Source organism: Varanus komodoensis, unplaced genomic scaffold (assembly GCF_004798865.1).
Source record: "Varanus komodoensis strain SLA01 unplaced genomic scaffold, ASM479886v1 scaffold3, whole genome shotgun sequence".
Classification (NCBI taxonomy): Eukaryota; Metazoa; Chordata; class Lepidosauria; order Squamata; family Varanidae; genus Varanus; species Varanus komodoensis.
Window position 1 is genome coordinate 58162700 of NW_025335761.1, and position 12977 is coordinate 58175676.

Below are 12977 nucleotides of genomic sequence, written 5' to 3' on the forward strand. Positions count from 1 at the left end.
CGGCTAACACGAGCGTGCGCGCTGGCGGAGAGCGGCGCGCGCGGTCGTGGCGGCGGCGCGCGCGTCCATGCGCGCGCCCGAGGCAGCCGCCGCCGCCGCCGTCGCCCGTCGCTTACCCGCGCTGGAGGCCCGCCCGCCGCTCGGGTAAGGAGCTGGCCGGCCCCGGCCCTGGCCCTGGGCAGCTGGGGCGCGGGGGTGGGCGCGGACTTCCCCTCGCTGGGGCGGCCTCGGCGAGGCGAGGGGAGGGAGGCTGCTTGGCGGCGCGTCTCCGTGCGGGAACTGCCCCCTTCCTCCCCGCCTCCTACGCGCCGCTGCGCCGGGAGGCAGAGCGGGAAGCGCCGCGGGCCGGCCCGCCCCCCCCCGCCGTGCATCCGGGGCCCGCGCGCGCCCTGCGCTCCCGGCGGCCCAGAGCAGCCGCAGCGGGGAGAGCCCCGCGCCGGGCGCCTCCGGTGGGCCTACGCGGCGGCCGGAAACAGCTGCGGGGAGGCCCCGAGGCCGAGCGGCTTCCTCCCTCCCGAGCGGGGGCAGCGAGCGAGTCTGGCGTGCGGTGGGGGGCCGCCTTGCCCAGTCGCGCCCCGGCTTCGGCTCAGCCCCTGCAGCGAAGCCGCCGCAGCCGCCCCCTAGCCCGGGGCAGCCATCGCCGCGGCGCTTGGGAGGACGGAAGCGGCCTCGCCCCGAGGCGGCAGGCCCTTGGCCCGCCGAGCTAGCAGCGCCGCCGCACGGGTGTCAGGCGGGCGCTTTCCCCTGCTCTCCCTGGAGGTGGCCGAGACCGAAACTCTCGCATGCTGAGCGGACGTGCCGGCGCTCGAGGCCTCGCTTGGCAGCGTGAGCCCCCGTAGCTCCCAGGGGCCTACGAGACGACCGTGTTCGGATTACACTGGGCTGCAAAGAGAAAGCCTCGGAAATGAAAGTAGCTAAATGTTATCAGAGTTGGGTCACTAATAAAGGAAAATCAGTTCCTGAGTATTAATTGGCTGCAGTTTCCAGATGCAGCTTCAGGCCAATATTGCATCACAATAATTAAAAATTACGAGGGGGATGTGCGATTATGCTCCCTGTGAAATTTGATGTGATTAAGGAGGAGCATACGGTGGGCTAAAGTTTTGAGTCCTCTGACATCGATGGCCCTGGATCAGCTGCATCCTGCTCCTTGTCTTTATCATCATCCGAGTCAAGAGAGTAGGATTCCGGTGGATCTGGAATTGGCAAGTCCTCGTCATGGGGTACAGGATGCAGTTTGGATATTCCAGGGTCCACTTCTTTCATGAGATCCCTTTTGCAATTGGGGGAACCATGCAAAAACAGCAGTCACTACCAGGATGGGTGGGTTCCCTCCACTCCATTGGGACTGCGAAAGGCATGGATTGTTTAGCCAATGGCACAGATAAGTAGCACACGTAATGCAACAATAATTAGGGGCCCAACTCTTGTCCTAATCCCCTATTTTGCACCCAAAATATAGGTGGTATGCCTTTTTTACCACTTCTGTCATACTGCACTTTTGAGTTAGAAATACAACCTCGCCACAACTGTAGAAGTTATCTGCGTTGTTTACACAGTTTTGAGGCATCTTGGCTTCTGAGGGAAAATATCACGCAACTGTTCCTTGAAAATGTTAGGCAATGACACTTTCACAAGCCACCAGATGGAACTGTATGATGCTTAGATCTGACCAAGACAAATGTACCTTGCAATAAAAGAACCATAACTTGCAGTTAGGTAATAATCTTTAGTCTCAAAGTGAAGATAAATTTATACAGTTCCATGTGGTGCCATTTTCATTGTTCTACCTTAACTTGTTGAGAAGTTACGAGGCATCGTGATCATCTGACCCCTCCCTCCCTTGTAGGCAAATATACTTGCCTGTGTATAAATCTTTATTGTGAAATATTTTGAAAACTTTAGCCAACCAGGACCTTTATCACCTGTTTTCTAATTAATCCTTTCAAAATATGTAAGAATTAGCATACTTTATTTCTGAGGTTGATAATTTCCCAAACGGTGTAACCAGGCCCTAAGCCATTTAGGGCTTTCTAGGCCATCACCAGCACCTTAAATTTGGCCCAGGCTTCAGCTGGTAGCCAGTGTAGGTGGAAAAGGACTGGTGTTATATGTTCATACCTGCCGGTCCCTGTTAACAACCTGGAAGTGCTATTCTGGACCAGTTGAAGTATCGAGACCATCTTCAAGGGAAGCCCCATGTAGAGTGTGTTACAGTAGTCCAATTGGGAAGTTACCAGAGCATGGGTCACCTGTCATAGATCAACTGTGGAGGAAAGCACTCCTTGCCACAGCTGCAACCTGGGATTCCAGAAATGGCTCCAGGTCGAGCAGCACTCCCAAACTACACACCCTGTCTTTTAGGGGAAGTGCAACCCCAGCTAGAACAGGGTTTAAAGCACCTACCCGGGAGGCTAAACTGCTTACCAGCAGGACCTCTGTCTTGATTGAATTAAGCTTCAATTTATTGGCCCTCCTTCAGCCCATCACCCTGGCTAGGCCCCGGTTCAGGACCTCCACTGCCTCAACTGGGTTAGATGTAAAAGAGAGGTAGAGCTGGGTGTCGTCAGCATACTGATGACTCCGCAGCCCAAACATCTGGATGATCTCTCCCAGTAGTTTCATGTAGATGTTAAAAAGCTTGGGGGATAAAATGGAACCCTACAGAACTCCATGGCAAAGCTGCCATGGCGCAGAGCCACAATCCCCCAGCACCACCTTCTGGGATTGGTCAGCCAAGTAGGAGTAGAACCACCACAGAGCAGTGCCTCCAATCCCCAACTCAGCCAGCCTATGCAGAAGGATGCCATGGTCAATGGTACTGAAAGCCGCTGAGAAGTCCAGGAAAACCCAACAGGGACATACTCCCCCGTCCATCTCCCTGCACAGGTTATCATACAGGGCAACCAAGGCAGTTTCTGTCCCATAACTAGGCCTAAAGCCAGACTGAAACGGGTCCAGATGGCCAGTTTCATCCACGAGTGCCTGGAGTTGCCTGGCTACCACATGCTCGAGCCCCGTGCCCAAGAATGGGGTGTTAGCCACCGGTTTATAATCAGTGGCCAACTCTGGGCCTAGGTTCACCATCTTCAGGATGGGCTTGATCACCAGCTCCTTCAAGTGGGTTGGAGCCTGATCCTCCCTCAGGGAGGCATTAACTACCTCCGGGACTCAGGCTTAGATGAGCAGCCATGAAGGGCAAGAAACAAGTGGCAGGCCAGACAAGTCCAAGCACCTTGTCCACATCCTGAGGCCGCAACAGTTGAAATTCATTTATTTCTCCTCTCCACGGCTTCTCTCAGGATGTTCTCCTTTGCTTCCAAAATGAAGAAGGTAATTCGTTTGTTTGTTTGTTTGTTTGTTTTTTTAAAGAGATTTTATTAAAATGTTAAACTAATACTAAAAACATCAATCATCACATACATCGGAATTACTGGGTCAGCCCCTTCTACATATTTTTAACATTCTATAATCATATTCAAATCAGTTTATAATAACTTAAAAACATCTCTAGATCTACGCCGTTTCTCCAGCCAGTCATAGAAAAAATCCCAAGTTTGATAGAAGTCAGTGTCTTCTTTCTCCTTCAGTGATAAAGTCAATCTATCCATTTCTGCGCAGTCCAGAATCTTTCTTAGAATCAGTTCATTGGTGGGTAGTTCTCACTTTTCCAGTATCGAGCAAATGCAATCCTCTCCGCTGTGATTAAGTGTAACATCAAATACATTTCCTGTCTGTTAATATCTTCCGGTATGATGCCTAACAAGAAAACTTCAGGTTTAAAAGCAAAGGGTTTTTGTAGTATTTCCTCCAGCCATTTATGTATTAGAAAGTAATTACTTAGAAAGTAATTCTAAGATAAGTCACAGAACATTGTCAAAGTTATGATACAGACAATGATGCTATAAAATACCTAAGGCAATATTCTTAAGGCTGGTGTATAACAATTACACACTTCTTTTTTCCCCTTCTATCACTCCAGATAAAATGGTATTCATGATGTCTCCTACACTAGCAATTTCAAATTCCCAGGATTTTCTTAAACACTTTCTACATTTTTACATGTTGCTGAAAGTGGTGCTAAGCAGTGAAGCACATGCACATGGAAAATGCAGAGGTGTGTTACGAAGGCATGTATTAAGCTCACAAATTGCAACCACATGTTCTACAGCTCCCAGTGCATCCATGTGTGGTCTGTGTTTCGGGGATTGAAACTGGGACTTTTCACAGATAAGGCATGTGCTTTGCCACTGTGACTCTTCCTAAGACTGAAGTAAGGATGTTTTTATCCCTTAGAAGCACCATGGATACAGCCAGCCACAGCCTGATCCTTCTGCAGCAGCTCAACATGCAACGGGAGTTTGGCTTCCTCTGTGACTGCACAGTTGCAATTGGGGATGTCTATTTCAAAGCTCACCGAGCTGTTCTGGCTGCCTTTTCCAACTATTTTAAGATGATATTCATTCATCAGACAAGGTAAGGCCCTGCCAGTCTCTTGGGGTCCTCCAAGGGCAATCATAAACCCGCTTCTTGTGAGGCTGACTAGTGCTATCAGAAGTTCTGACACTCCCAAGAGCTCCTCTGTGCTTGACTAGTGCTGCTGTCATGCCAGTTGCAAAGCTTGTGAAACTGAAGATCTAATATAGAAACATAGAACATTGAAACAGAGCAAGTCAGAAGGGATCTCTGAGGCCATCTAGTCTGACCCTCGGTTCTGACCGGATCTGCTCATGACATGCCTATCATGTGCGTGTCCAGCCTGTCCTTGAACTCCCTCAATGATGGGGCTTCAGCCACCTCCCGTGACCTGATTCATATATAGTATATCACAGAAGTGAGTACACCCCTCATATTTTGTAAATATTTTATTTTTTCATGTGACAACCCTGAAGAAATGACACTTTACTACAATGTAGAGTAGTGAGTATACAGCTTGTATAACAGTGTAAATTTGCTGTCCCCTCAAAATAACTCAACACACAGCCATCAATGTCTAAACCGCTGCCAACAAAAGTGAGTACACCCCTAAGTGAAACTGTCCAAATTGGGCCCAAAGTGTCAATATTTTGTGTGGCCACCATTATTTTCCAGCACTGCCTTAACCCTCTTGGGCATGGAGTTCACCAGAGCTTCACAGGTTGCCACTGGAGTCCTTTTCCACTCTTCCATGACGACATCACAGAGCTGGTGGATGTTAGAGACCTTGCACTCCTCCACCTTCCATTTCAGGATGCCCCACAGATGCTCGATAGGGTTTAGGTCTGGAGACATGCTTGGCCAGTCCATCACCTTTACCCTCAGCTTCTTTAGCAAGGCAGTGGTCGTCTTGGAGGTATGTGTGGGGTCGTTATCATCTTGGAATACTGCCCTGCGGCCCAGTCTCCGAAGGGAGGGGATCATGCTCTGCTTCAGTATGTCACAGTACATGCTGGCATTCATGGTTCCCTCAATGAACTGTAGCTCCCCAGTGTCAGCAGCACTCATGCAGCCCCAGACCATGACACTCCCACCACCATGCTTGACTGTAGGCAAGACACACTTGTCTTTGTACTCCTCACCTGGTTGTCGCCACACACGCTTGACACCATCTGAACCAAATAAGTTTATCTTGGTCTCATCAGACCACAGGACATGGCTCCAGTAATCCATGTCCTTAGACTGCTTGTCTTCAGCAAACTGTTTGCGGGCTTTCTTGTGCATCATCTTTAGAAGAGGCTTCCTTCTGGGACGACAGCCCTGCAGACCAATTTGATGCAGTGTGTGGCGTATGGTCTGAGCACTGGCAGGCTGACCCACCACCCCTTCAACCTCTGCAGCAATGCTGGCAGCACTCATATGTCTATTTCCCAAAGCAAACCTCTGGATATGATGCTGAGCACATGCACTCAACTTCTTTGGTCGACCATGGCGAGGTCTGTTCTGAGTGGAACCTGCCCTGTTAAACCGCTGTATGGTCTTGGCCACCGTGCTGCAGCTCAGTTTCAGGGTCTTGGCAATCTTCTTACAGCCTAGGCCATCTTTATGTAGAGCAACAATTCTTTTTTTCAGATCCTCAGAGAATTCTTTGCCATGAGGTGCCGTGTTGAACTTCCAGTGACCGGTATGAGTGAGAGCGATAACACCAAATTTAACATACCTGCTCCCCATTCACACCTGAGACCTTGTAACACTAACGAGTCACATGACACCAGGGAGGGAAAATGGCTAATAATGCCCAATTTGGACAGTTTCACTTAGGGGTGTACTCACTTTTGTTGGCAGCAGTTTAGACATTGATGGCTGTGTGCTTAGTTATTTTGAGGGGACAGCAAATTTACACTGTTATACAAGCTGTATACTCACTACTTTACATTGTAGCAAAGTGTCATTTCTTCAGGGTTGTCACATGAAAAGATATAATAAAATATTTATAAAATGTGAGGGGTGTACGCACTTCTGTGATATACTGTAGTCTGCCTCATTTCAGTTCTTGTGACCTTCAAGAGAAAAACTTATCTTTATAGCAGCTCAGATAAGAGAGTATTCTTTGATATGGACAGAAAGCCTTTCTTTATTATCGCTGTATTGTTTCAAGGGCCACATAACTTTATCCTCAATCTTGGATCTTTCATGTGTATTTTTAACAAAACATAAACTCTTGTGGCATTCAGTATTACAACAATTACAGTTTGATCCATTTGTTCATGATAAAATAGAGCATAAAAGAAGCTGTGCTAGATCAGGTCCAGCCATTCGCCTGGTGGCAGACCAGCTGCCCACAGGATCCCTCCAGCAGGATAAGTGCAAGACCTTTTTGCCCTGGCTCCTCTGCCACTGGAGTTCACAGGCATGCTGCCTCTGGTAAAGGAGGCCAGCCCCTAGCCAGCAAGGCTCATAGCCACTGGTGGTCACCTCCTGTGAATTTGTCCAGTCTCCTTATAAAGCCATCCATCACCACTTCCCATGGCAACAAAACCCATAGTTTAAGTATACACTGTGGAGAAGTATTTCCTTTTAATCTGCCGAAACCTCCCATCATTCAGCTTGATGCTGTGGATGATGCTCTTCAGAATCATGCAACGGCTGACTTGTCTGCAGTGAGCAAGTGACTGGCCCGTTCTCTACAGCTGCATGATTTCCATGATTTAACTGTGTGCGGTGCCAAGAATTACTTCCTTTTATCCATCCGGAATCTTCCACCAATCCACTACCCTCCACACCATAGTGACTTGGGTTTTTGCTATAAATGTACGTTGTCTTCATCTTTAGGTAAAATAAGTGACCGTGTGATGTGCTTACTTAACTTTTGTCTTTGTCTCAAGCAGTGAATGCATAAAGATCCAGCCGACAGATATCCAGCCAGACATATTCAGCTACCTGCTGCATATCATGTACACTGGGAAAGGGCCCAAGCAAATGGTCAACCACGCCCGGCTGGAGGAAGGCATCCGTTTCCTGCATGCCGACTACCTTTCCCGCTTGGCGATCGAAATGAACCAGATGCTTTCCCCAGAGGCCGTGCAGTCTTCCAACCTGTATGGGATCCAGATCTCCACAGCCCACAAGGCTGTCAAAGAAAACCTGCAGGCCAAAGACAGTGTGACGAGTCTTGGGGGCAGAGCTGCCGGTCAAGGTGATCACCCCCAGCTGCAGCTCTCGCTGGCGATTGGGCTGGACGACAGCTCGTTGGATCAGCAGATGTCTCACCCTTCCGCGCAGGGAGGCGTGAAAGCCACAGAAGAGCTTTCAATGCCCCCGGTGGCGATCAAGCAGGAGAACGCGGACCCAGAACCGACGGTGTCCCACAGTCACCCCTCCTCCTCCCCAGATGGCGGAGGTCCCGTCTTCTCCAAAGCTAATCTCAAAGTCCACTTATGTCAATATTGTGGGGAACATTTTGAATCTCGAGGCAATTTGCGTGAACACCTCTTTAATCACGTGTCAGGATCCCTGCCGTTTGGGGTTCCGGCCTCGATCCTGGAGAGCAACGACCTCGGTCAGTTCCAGCCTCTCAGTGAAAACCGTGAAGTCGTCCGAAGTCACCGGCTCGGTCCTTTTGTTCGGAAGGAGAGTGAGCGCCATTCCGAGCATCCATCCCGCAACAACCTTGAGCCACTGCCGATCGGCCAGCTATCCCTGGTATCCAAAGACTCAGAGCCCATGGAGTTAAACTGCAACTTTTCCTTTTCACGCAAAAGGAAGATCAGCTGCACCGTGTGTGGCCACAAGTTTCTGCGAAAGAGCCAGCTGCTGGAGCACATGTACACGCACAAAGGGAAACACCTCAAATTTGGCCGATGCCAGAGGGTTGGCAACACGGCAGTCTCCAAGTTTCAGCCGTGTGGGGACAGCTGGACTCCAAGTATGCTGAGAAGTGCCACCCTCCTGCAGGCGCACATCGATTCACAAAATGGGTTGGATCCGGACCTCTCCCAAGAGAGCATCGACACCATCCTGGTGGAATAGCTTCCTCCTCTTCCATCGCTTCGGCCATATGTGTTTTAAGCCTGTGGATCTGCGCATTCATCTCCATGCATCTTTCACAACCGCCAGAGGCGTGTCAGTACAGAAAAATAGCTGTGCTCCATCAGACCAAAGTCCTGTCTACTCCAGCATCCAGTTTTGCAGTGGCTCAGCAGCTACCTGTGGGAAGCAGAAAATGAGTGCACCATCCTGCACATGTTCCCCAGCAACTGGTGTGCATAGGAGTACTGCCTCTGAACCCGGAGGAAATTTATAGTCACCCTAACCAGTCGCCATTAATAGTTGCCTGCTCCCTGAAATGTTCTAGTCCCCCTTTAAAGCCACCTGGGTTGGGCTGCATCCTGTCTTGTTTTGTGTCCTCCTGAAATCTGATAGGCGTGCTGCAAAGCTCCTGGTTGCTCAGCCATTCCCAGCCTGGTGCCCTCTATATGTCATGGACTGCAGCCCTCCAATGCCTGGCCATTGGTCATTCTGAGCAGGGCTGATGCAAGCTGCAATCTGCTGTATCGGTTTGACACAGCCTTGCTTCCCATGCCACTCCAGTAATGTGTGCATTTGGGAGACCCCATAAGAGGGGAGCCTGATGTGGGCACATAAGCAGCAGCTTCCTCAAGCATTTTGCAAAGAAACTCACCAAGTGCATGGGGAGAGGCTGCAGCTTGGCCTGCAGAAGCTTCTGGGTTCGGCTCCCAGGGTCTCCAGTCTGCAGGAACCCAGATTGCAGGGAAAGAGCTGCAGCACTGCGCACACCTGCCAGTCAAAATAATCAGTATTAGCGTAAGACCATTTTGTATGTTTACATCCCAGCCTGCTATCCCCAAACACAGAGCTGTCTCCTGCACAGTGTTTTTCTCCACCTTTCCCTTATTCTGCCTCTTACAAATATCCAGACACCATGCAAGGAAGTTGACACAGTGGGTGAGGATGTAGTCAGCTCCCCAAGTCGGATGAAAACTAATTTAAAATAAATAGGATTTCTATTTATTTTTCTATCATTTGTAAGCAAGGCTGCCATCTTTATTGGTACTGGTAATTAAGTTAAAACTTGTCAGTCACTTAAACTATATCCTGGATTAGTCAAGCAGCACAATTGTTGCTGTTTTAATTATGTTTAATCAAAGGATTTACAAAACCAGGGCAGGGGGAGCAGATCAGGAGGGCTTTATCTTAGAAAAGGAAAGTAATCCCTTTTCTCTGTCAAACAACTGCTTTTATTTATATGGATGTTCAATGCAATAACTGGTTAAAAGGTATAGAATCAGCTCAAATGTACCTTTAACCAGGCAAGAGGCCTAGTTTTATTAAGGGACATCATGACCTCGTTTCCACACACAGCTACCCTACAGGAAGTTAGCTTTTTGTCTACTGCTGCTCATAGAAGATTGTTTTCTCAGCTTAATTGCCATGCAACGTGTAATTTTCAAGAAAGTACAGGTTTTCCAGCATTACTTCACCTCATGTTGCAGTATAACAACCACCTGAAATTGTCCTTTGCCTGGCAATTTTGCTTCATGGGAAAAAACGTTTCCCATTGGTTTGGGATAATCAGAGTTAGCATTCAAATTAATTAAAGGACTTATTCTGTTTGAGATTGTGCTTTGTGTGAAATAGTGATTATTTTGAAGAGTGTCTGTAGCGACTTGAATTAGCATACGTAGGAAGTTGTAAGCTCTCCTTGAAGGATCCTCTTACTTTGGCTCTATTACAGATCTCATGGTAGTAATTTTCAAACCGCATCACTGTTCAGACAGCATTAGTGAGATTAAATAGCAGCTCCTGAAAACCCAAGACCCACAACCGAGGCTGCCTTAGCTGCACTTTCAGGCTTCATGCCCTGCTCATGATGTTAATTATGCAGCATCTCTGCTTTGGGTGCGATAGGATCATTACGCCACTTGTGATGGAGAGATGTATGACGGTTGCTCGCCCTTGGAGGAGATTCCCTGTTGCATCCCTGGATGAGTTGCTACTGTGCTGTTAACCACCTTCCAGTCAGAAGGCATGCCCAGATGAGCTTGCCCCAGAGCGCTTTCCTGCACGCTTGGGGGAAAAAACACCTGTGCATTTAGAAGTGACATATTCTTCAGAAAAACTATGACTGGATATTTGGGAACACTGTTAGAAACTGGTTGTGGGCAAATATATTAGTGTATTTGGAGCAGCAGTTGTGGTTGGATTAGAATTCAGCATTTCAGTACTTCCAGATGTTTTGAGCTACAGCCTTTATCAGCTTCAGCCAGCATGGCCAGTGGAGAAGGATGATGGGATAGGAAATCTGTAGGGATCCAGGTTTGATTGATGCCTGGATGCTCAGTTGAATTAAAAACCCCTTCAAGCCTCCAATATGCTAAATAGTATGCATTAATTTGTCCTGTGTTGGCACATGATTTAAAAGTCGCAAACCATTAATTTAGGGTTATCATTTCTTAAAATAGATTTTACCTGCATTAGAGTGTGTGTGTGTAGCTTCTCTCAAATGTTTACATTTTTAAAATGTTTTAAGCCCTCCACTTTTGTTTTTGTAATTAATATTGGCAACAGCAGCAACCCAAGGAATAAAATTCAAATCTTTTCAATCTGCTTAGTCTGTGCTGGTGTTCATTCAGTCAACTCACTCATGTTGCTTTTCTTTAAAAGCTTTAACTGGATCATCCCAACACGAGTGTCCAGCAACCGTTTTCTGCAGAACTGTGCGTTTGACCAGACAGGGTGGACATGCTGGTGGGACGGCAGAACTTTAGCAGTGCCCCTGTTTCTTTAACTGCTAACTGGACTTCAGGAGGCATCTGTCAAGCTCTGGATGGGACCAAAGCTCAGCGGTAGAATGCATGCTTTGCCCACCAAACCGCCTGAGCTCAGTTAAGATCGTTACACAGTGGTGATGGCTGAGATTCTGGAGGGAGGCTGAAAGGCAGACTAGACCAAGGTCCCCAGCATTGCACCCACAAATTCTCTCCTCCTTGCTCCTTTCAAAGCAGTCGTTTTGGAAAATGTTTGGGAAGGCTTCTTTCCAACCCTTTCTGGCTCTTAGCTTTGCTGCTTCTCTTTGCTTTGACATGTCCTCTTCCTTCCAAGACGCTTGCCTCACGATTTCTCTCCCCTGCCCTGCTTCGCCTCATTTTTTCCTAGCTGGGTGCCCGCAGCAGCCTTATGTCACTAGTTGCATCAGCCATGGGAGCCATTTTATGGTGGTAGCCGCTGCAGCCTCCCAGATGGTCACAGAAGTTGAAAGCATCGGAGACCTCTGGAACAGACAGTATTCCACTAGATGAGTAGACCTGTTGTTAGACCTTCCTGGGTTCTTCCTGCAGCTCAGTGACATGCACGTGCGCTTCACAGACTCCGAGGTCAGAGGTTTGACTGGGCTCCTTGGATCACCTGCCATGGGCAGGACACTCCTACAAGTGAACTCAGGCAAGGAAGCTTCTCTGGTTGGAAGAAAGGAATAATACCTCTTCCCTCCAACCAGCCCTGAATTACAAATGCATTATGTTGGTATATGTGAGCAAAGGGTCTGCTAGACGGCTGGGTTCAAACGAGGGATGGTGTTTTGTTTTACCTTTCTTGATCTGTCACGTCAGAACCCATGAGGGCGGCAAAAAAGAGATTCTTTTCCGCTTCCATTGCCTCCTCACAATGCCGTCCGGTGGAGCTCTTTCGAGTGGTGCAAGGCCTGGTTCGTCCAGGTCCAAAGGAAGACCTGATTCCACCCTCAAAGGCCCGCTGTGACGACTTTGCCAGGCATTTCAGGGAGAAAATCGCTCAGATTCGTCACGAGCTGGACACCACTATTGATTCAGAGGTTTCAAAGGAGACACCAACGCTGCCGTCTGGTCCAGATTTATTGGATGAATTTCAGTTACTGCGGCCTGATGACGTGGACAAGGTGCTTGGGTGAGTACGTCCAACCACTTGCCTTTTGGACCCTTGCCCGTCTTGGTTAATAAATGATTCCAAGCACGGGATTGGAACCTGGATCTTGGAAGTGGTTAACGCTTCTCTGAGGGAGGGTCGGGTGCCTGCCCCTTTAAAGGAGGCGGTAATACGACCGGTCCTGAAGAAAGCGTCACTGGATCCAGAGATGGCCACTAACTATAGACCTGTGGCCAACATCCCGTTTCTGGGCAAGGTGTTGGAGCGAGTGGTGGTGGGACAACTCCAAGCACTCTTGGATGAAACTGATTATCTGGATCCTTTTCAGTCCGGCTTCAGACCCGGGTACAGTACTGAATCTGCCTTGGTCGCCCTGTACGACGACCTGTGCAGGGAGAAGGACAGGGGGAGTACATCCCTGTTGGTTCTTCTGGACCTCTCGGCGGCTTTCGATACCATCGACCATGGTATCCTTCTGGATAGGCTTGCGGGATTGGGGGTCGGAGGCACTGCTTTGCAGTGGTTCCGCTCCTATCTCAACGGCCGGTTCCAGAAGGTGGTGCTGGGGGACTATGGCTCTGCACCATGGCAGCTATGCCATGGAGTTCCACAGGGTTCCATTTTGTCCCCTTTGCTGTTCA

The 12977-nt window shown here is 48.9% G+C and overlaps 1 protein-coding gene across 4 annotated transcripts; it reads left to right on the top strand.

The window, feature by feature from the left end:
- Nucleotides 1–102: 102 nt before the first annotated feature.
- On the top strand, nucleotides 103–11039 carry ZBTB25 (zinc finger and BTB domain containing 25). 4 transcript variants are annotated; one of them, XM_044436777.1, is made up of 3 exons: nucleotides 103–144; nucleotides 4297–4476; nucleotides 7302–11039. In XM_044436777.1, the coding sequence occupies exons 2-3, from the start codon at nucleotides 4304–4306 to the stop codon at nucleotides 8443–8445; spliced, it is 1317 nt and encodes a 438-aa protein (XP_044292712.1). In that variant the 5' UTR covers nucleotides 103–144; nucleotides 4297–4303; the 3' UTR covers nucleotides 8446–11039. The 4 variants fall into 4 exon arrangements, with proteins under 4 accessions (XP_044292712.1, XP_044292714.1, XP_044292711.1 ...); XM_044436779.1 differs by having other exon boundaries at nucleotides 7305–11039; XM_044436776.1 differs by lacking the exon at nucleotides 103–144 and adding an exon at nucleotides 2769–3333.
- Nucleotides 11040–12977: the final 1938 nt, after the last annotated feature.

Bases quoted from the DNA above. Each gene is read 5' to 3' on its own strand.
- ZBTB25 (XM_044436777.1), top strand. From the start codon at position 4,304: ATGGATACAGCCAGCCACAGCCTGATCCTTCTGCAGCAGCTCAACATG. The intron at 4,477-7,301 runs GTAAGGCCCTGC...CTTTGTCTCAAG, and splicing joins ATATTCATTCATCAGACAAG to CAGTGAATGCATAAAGATCC.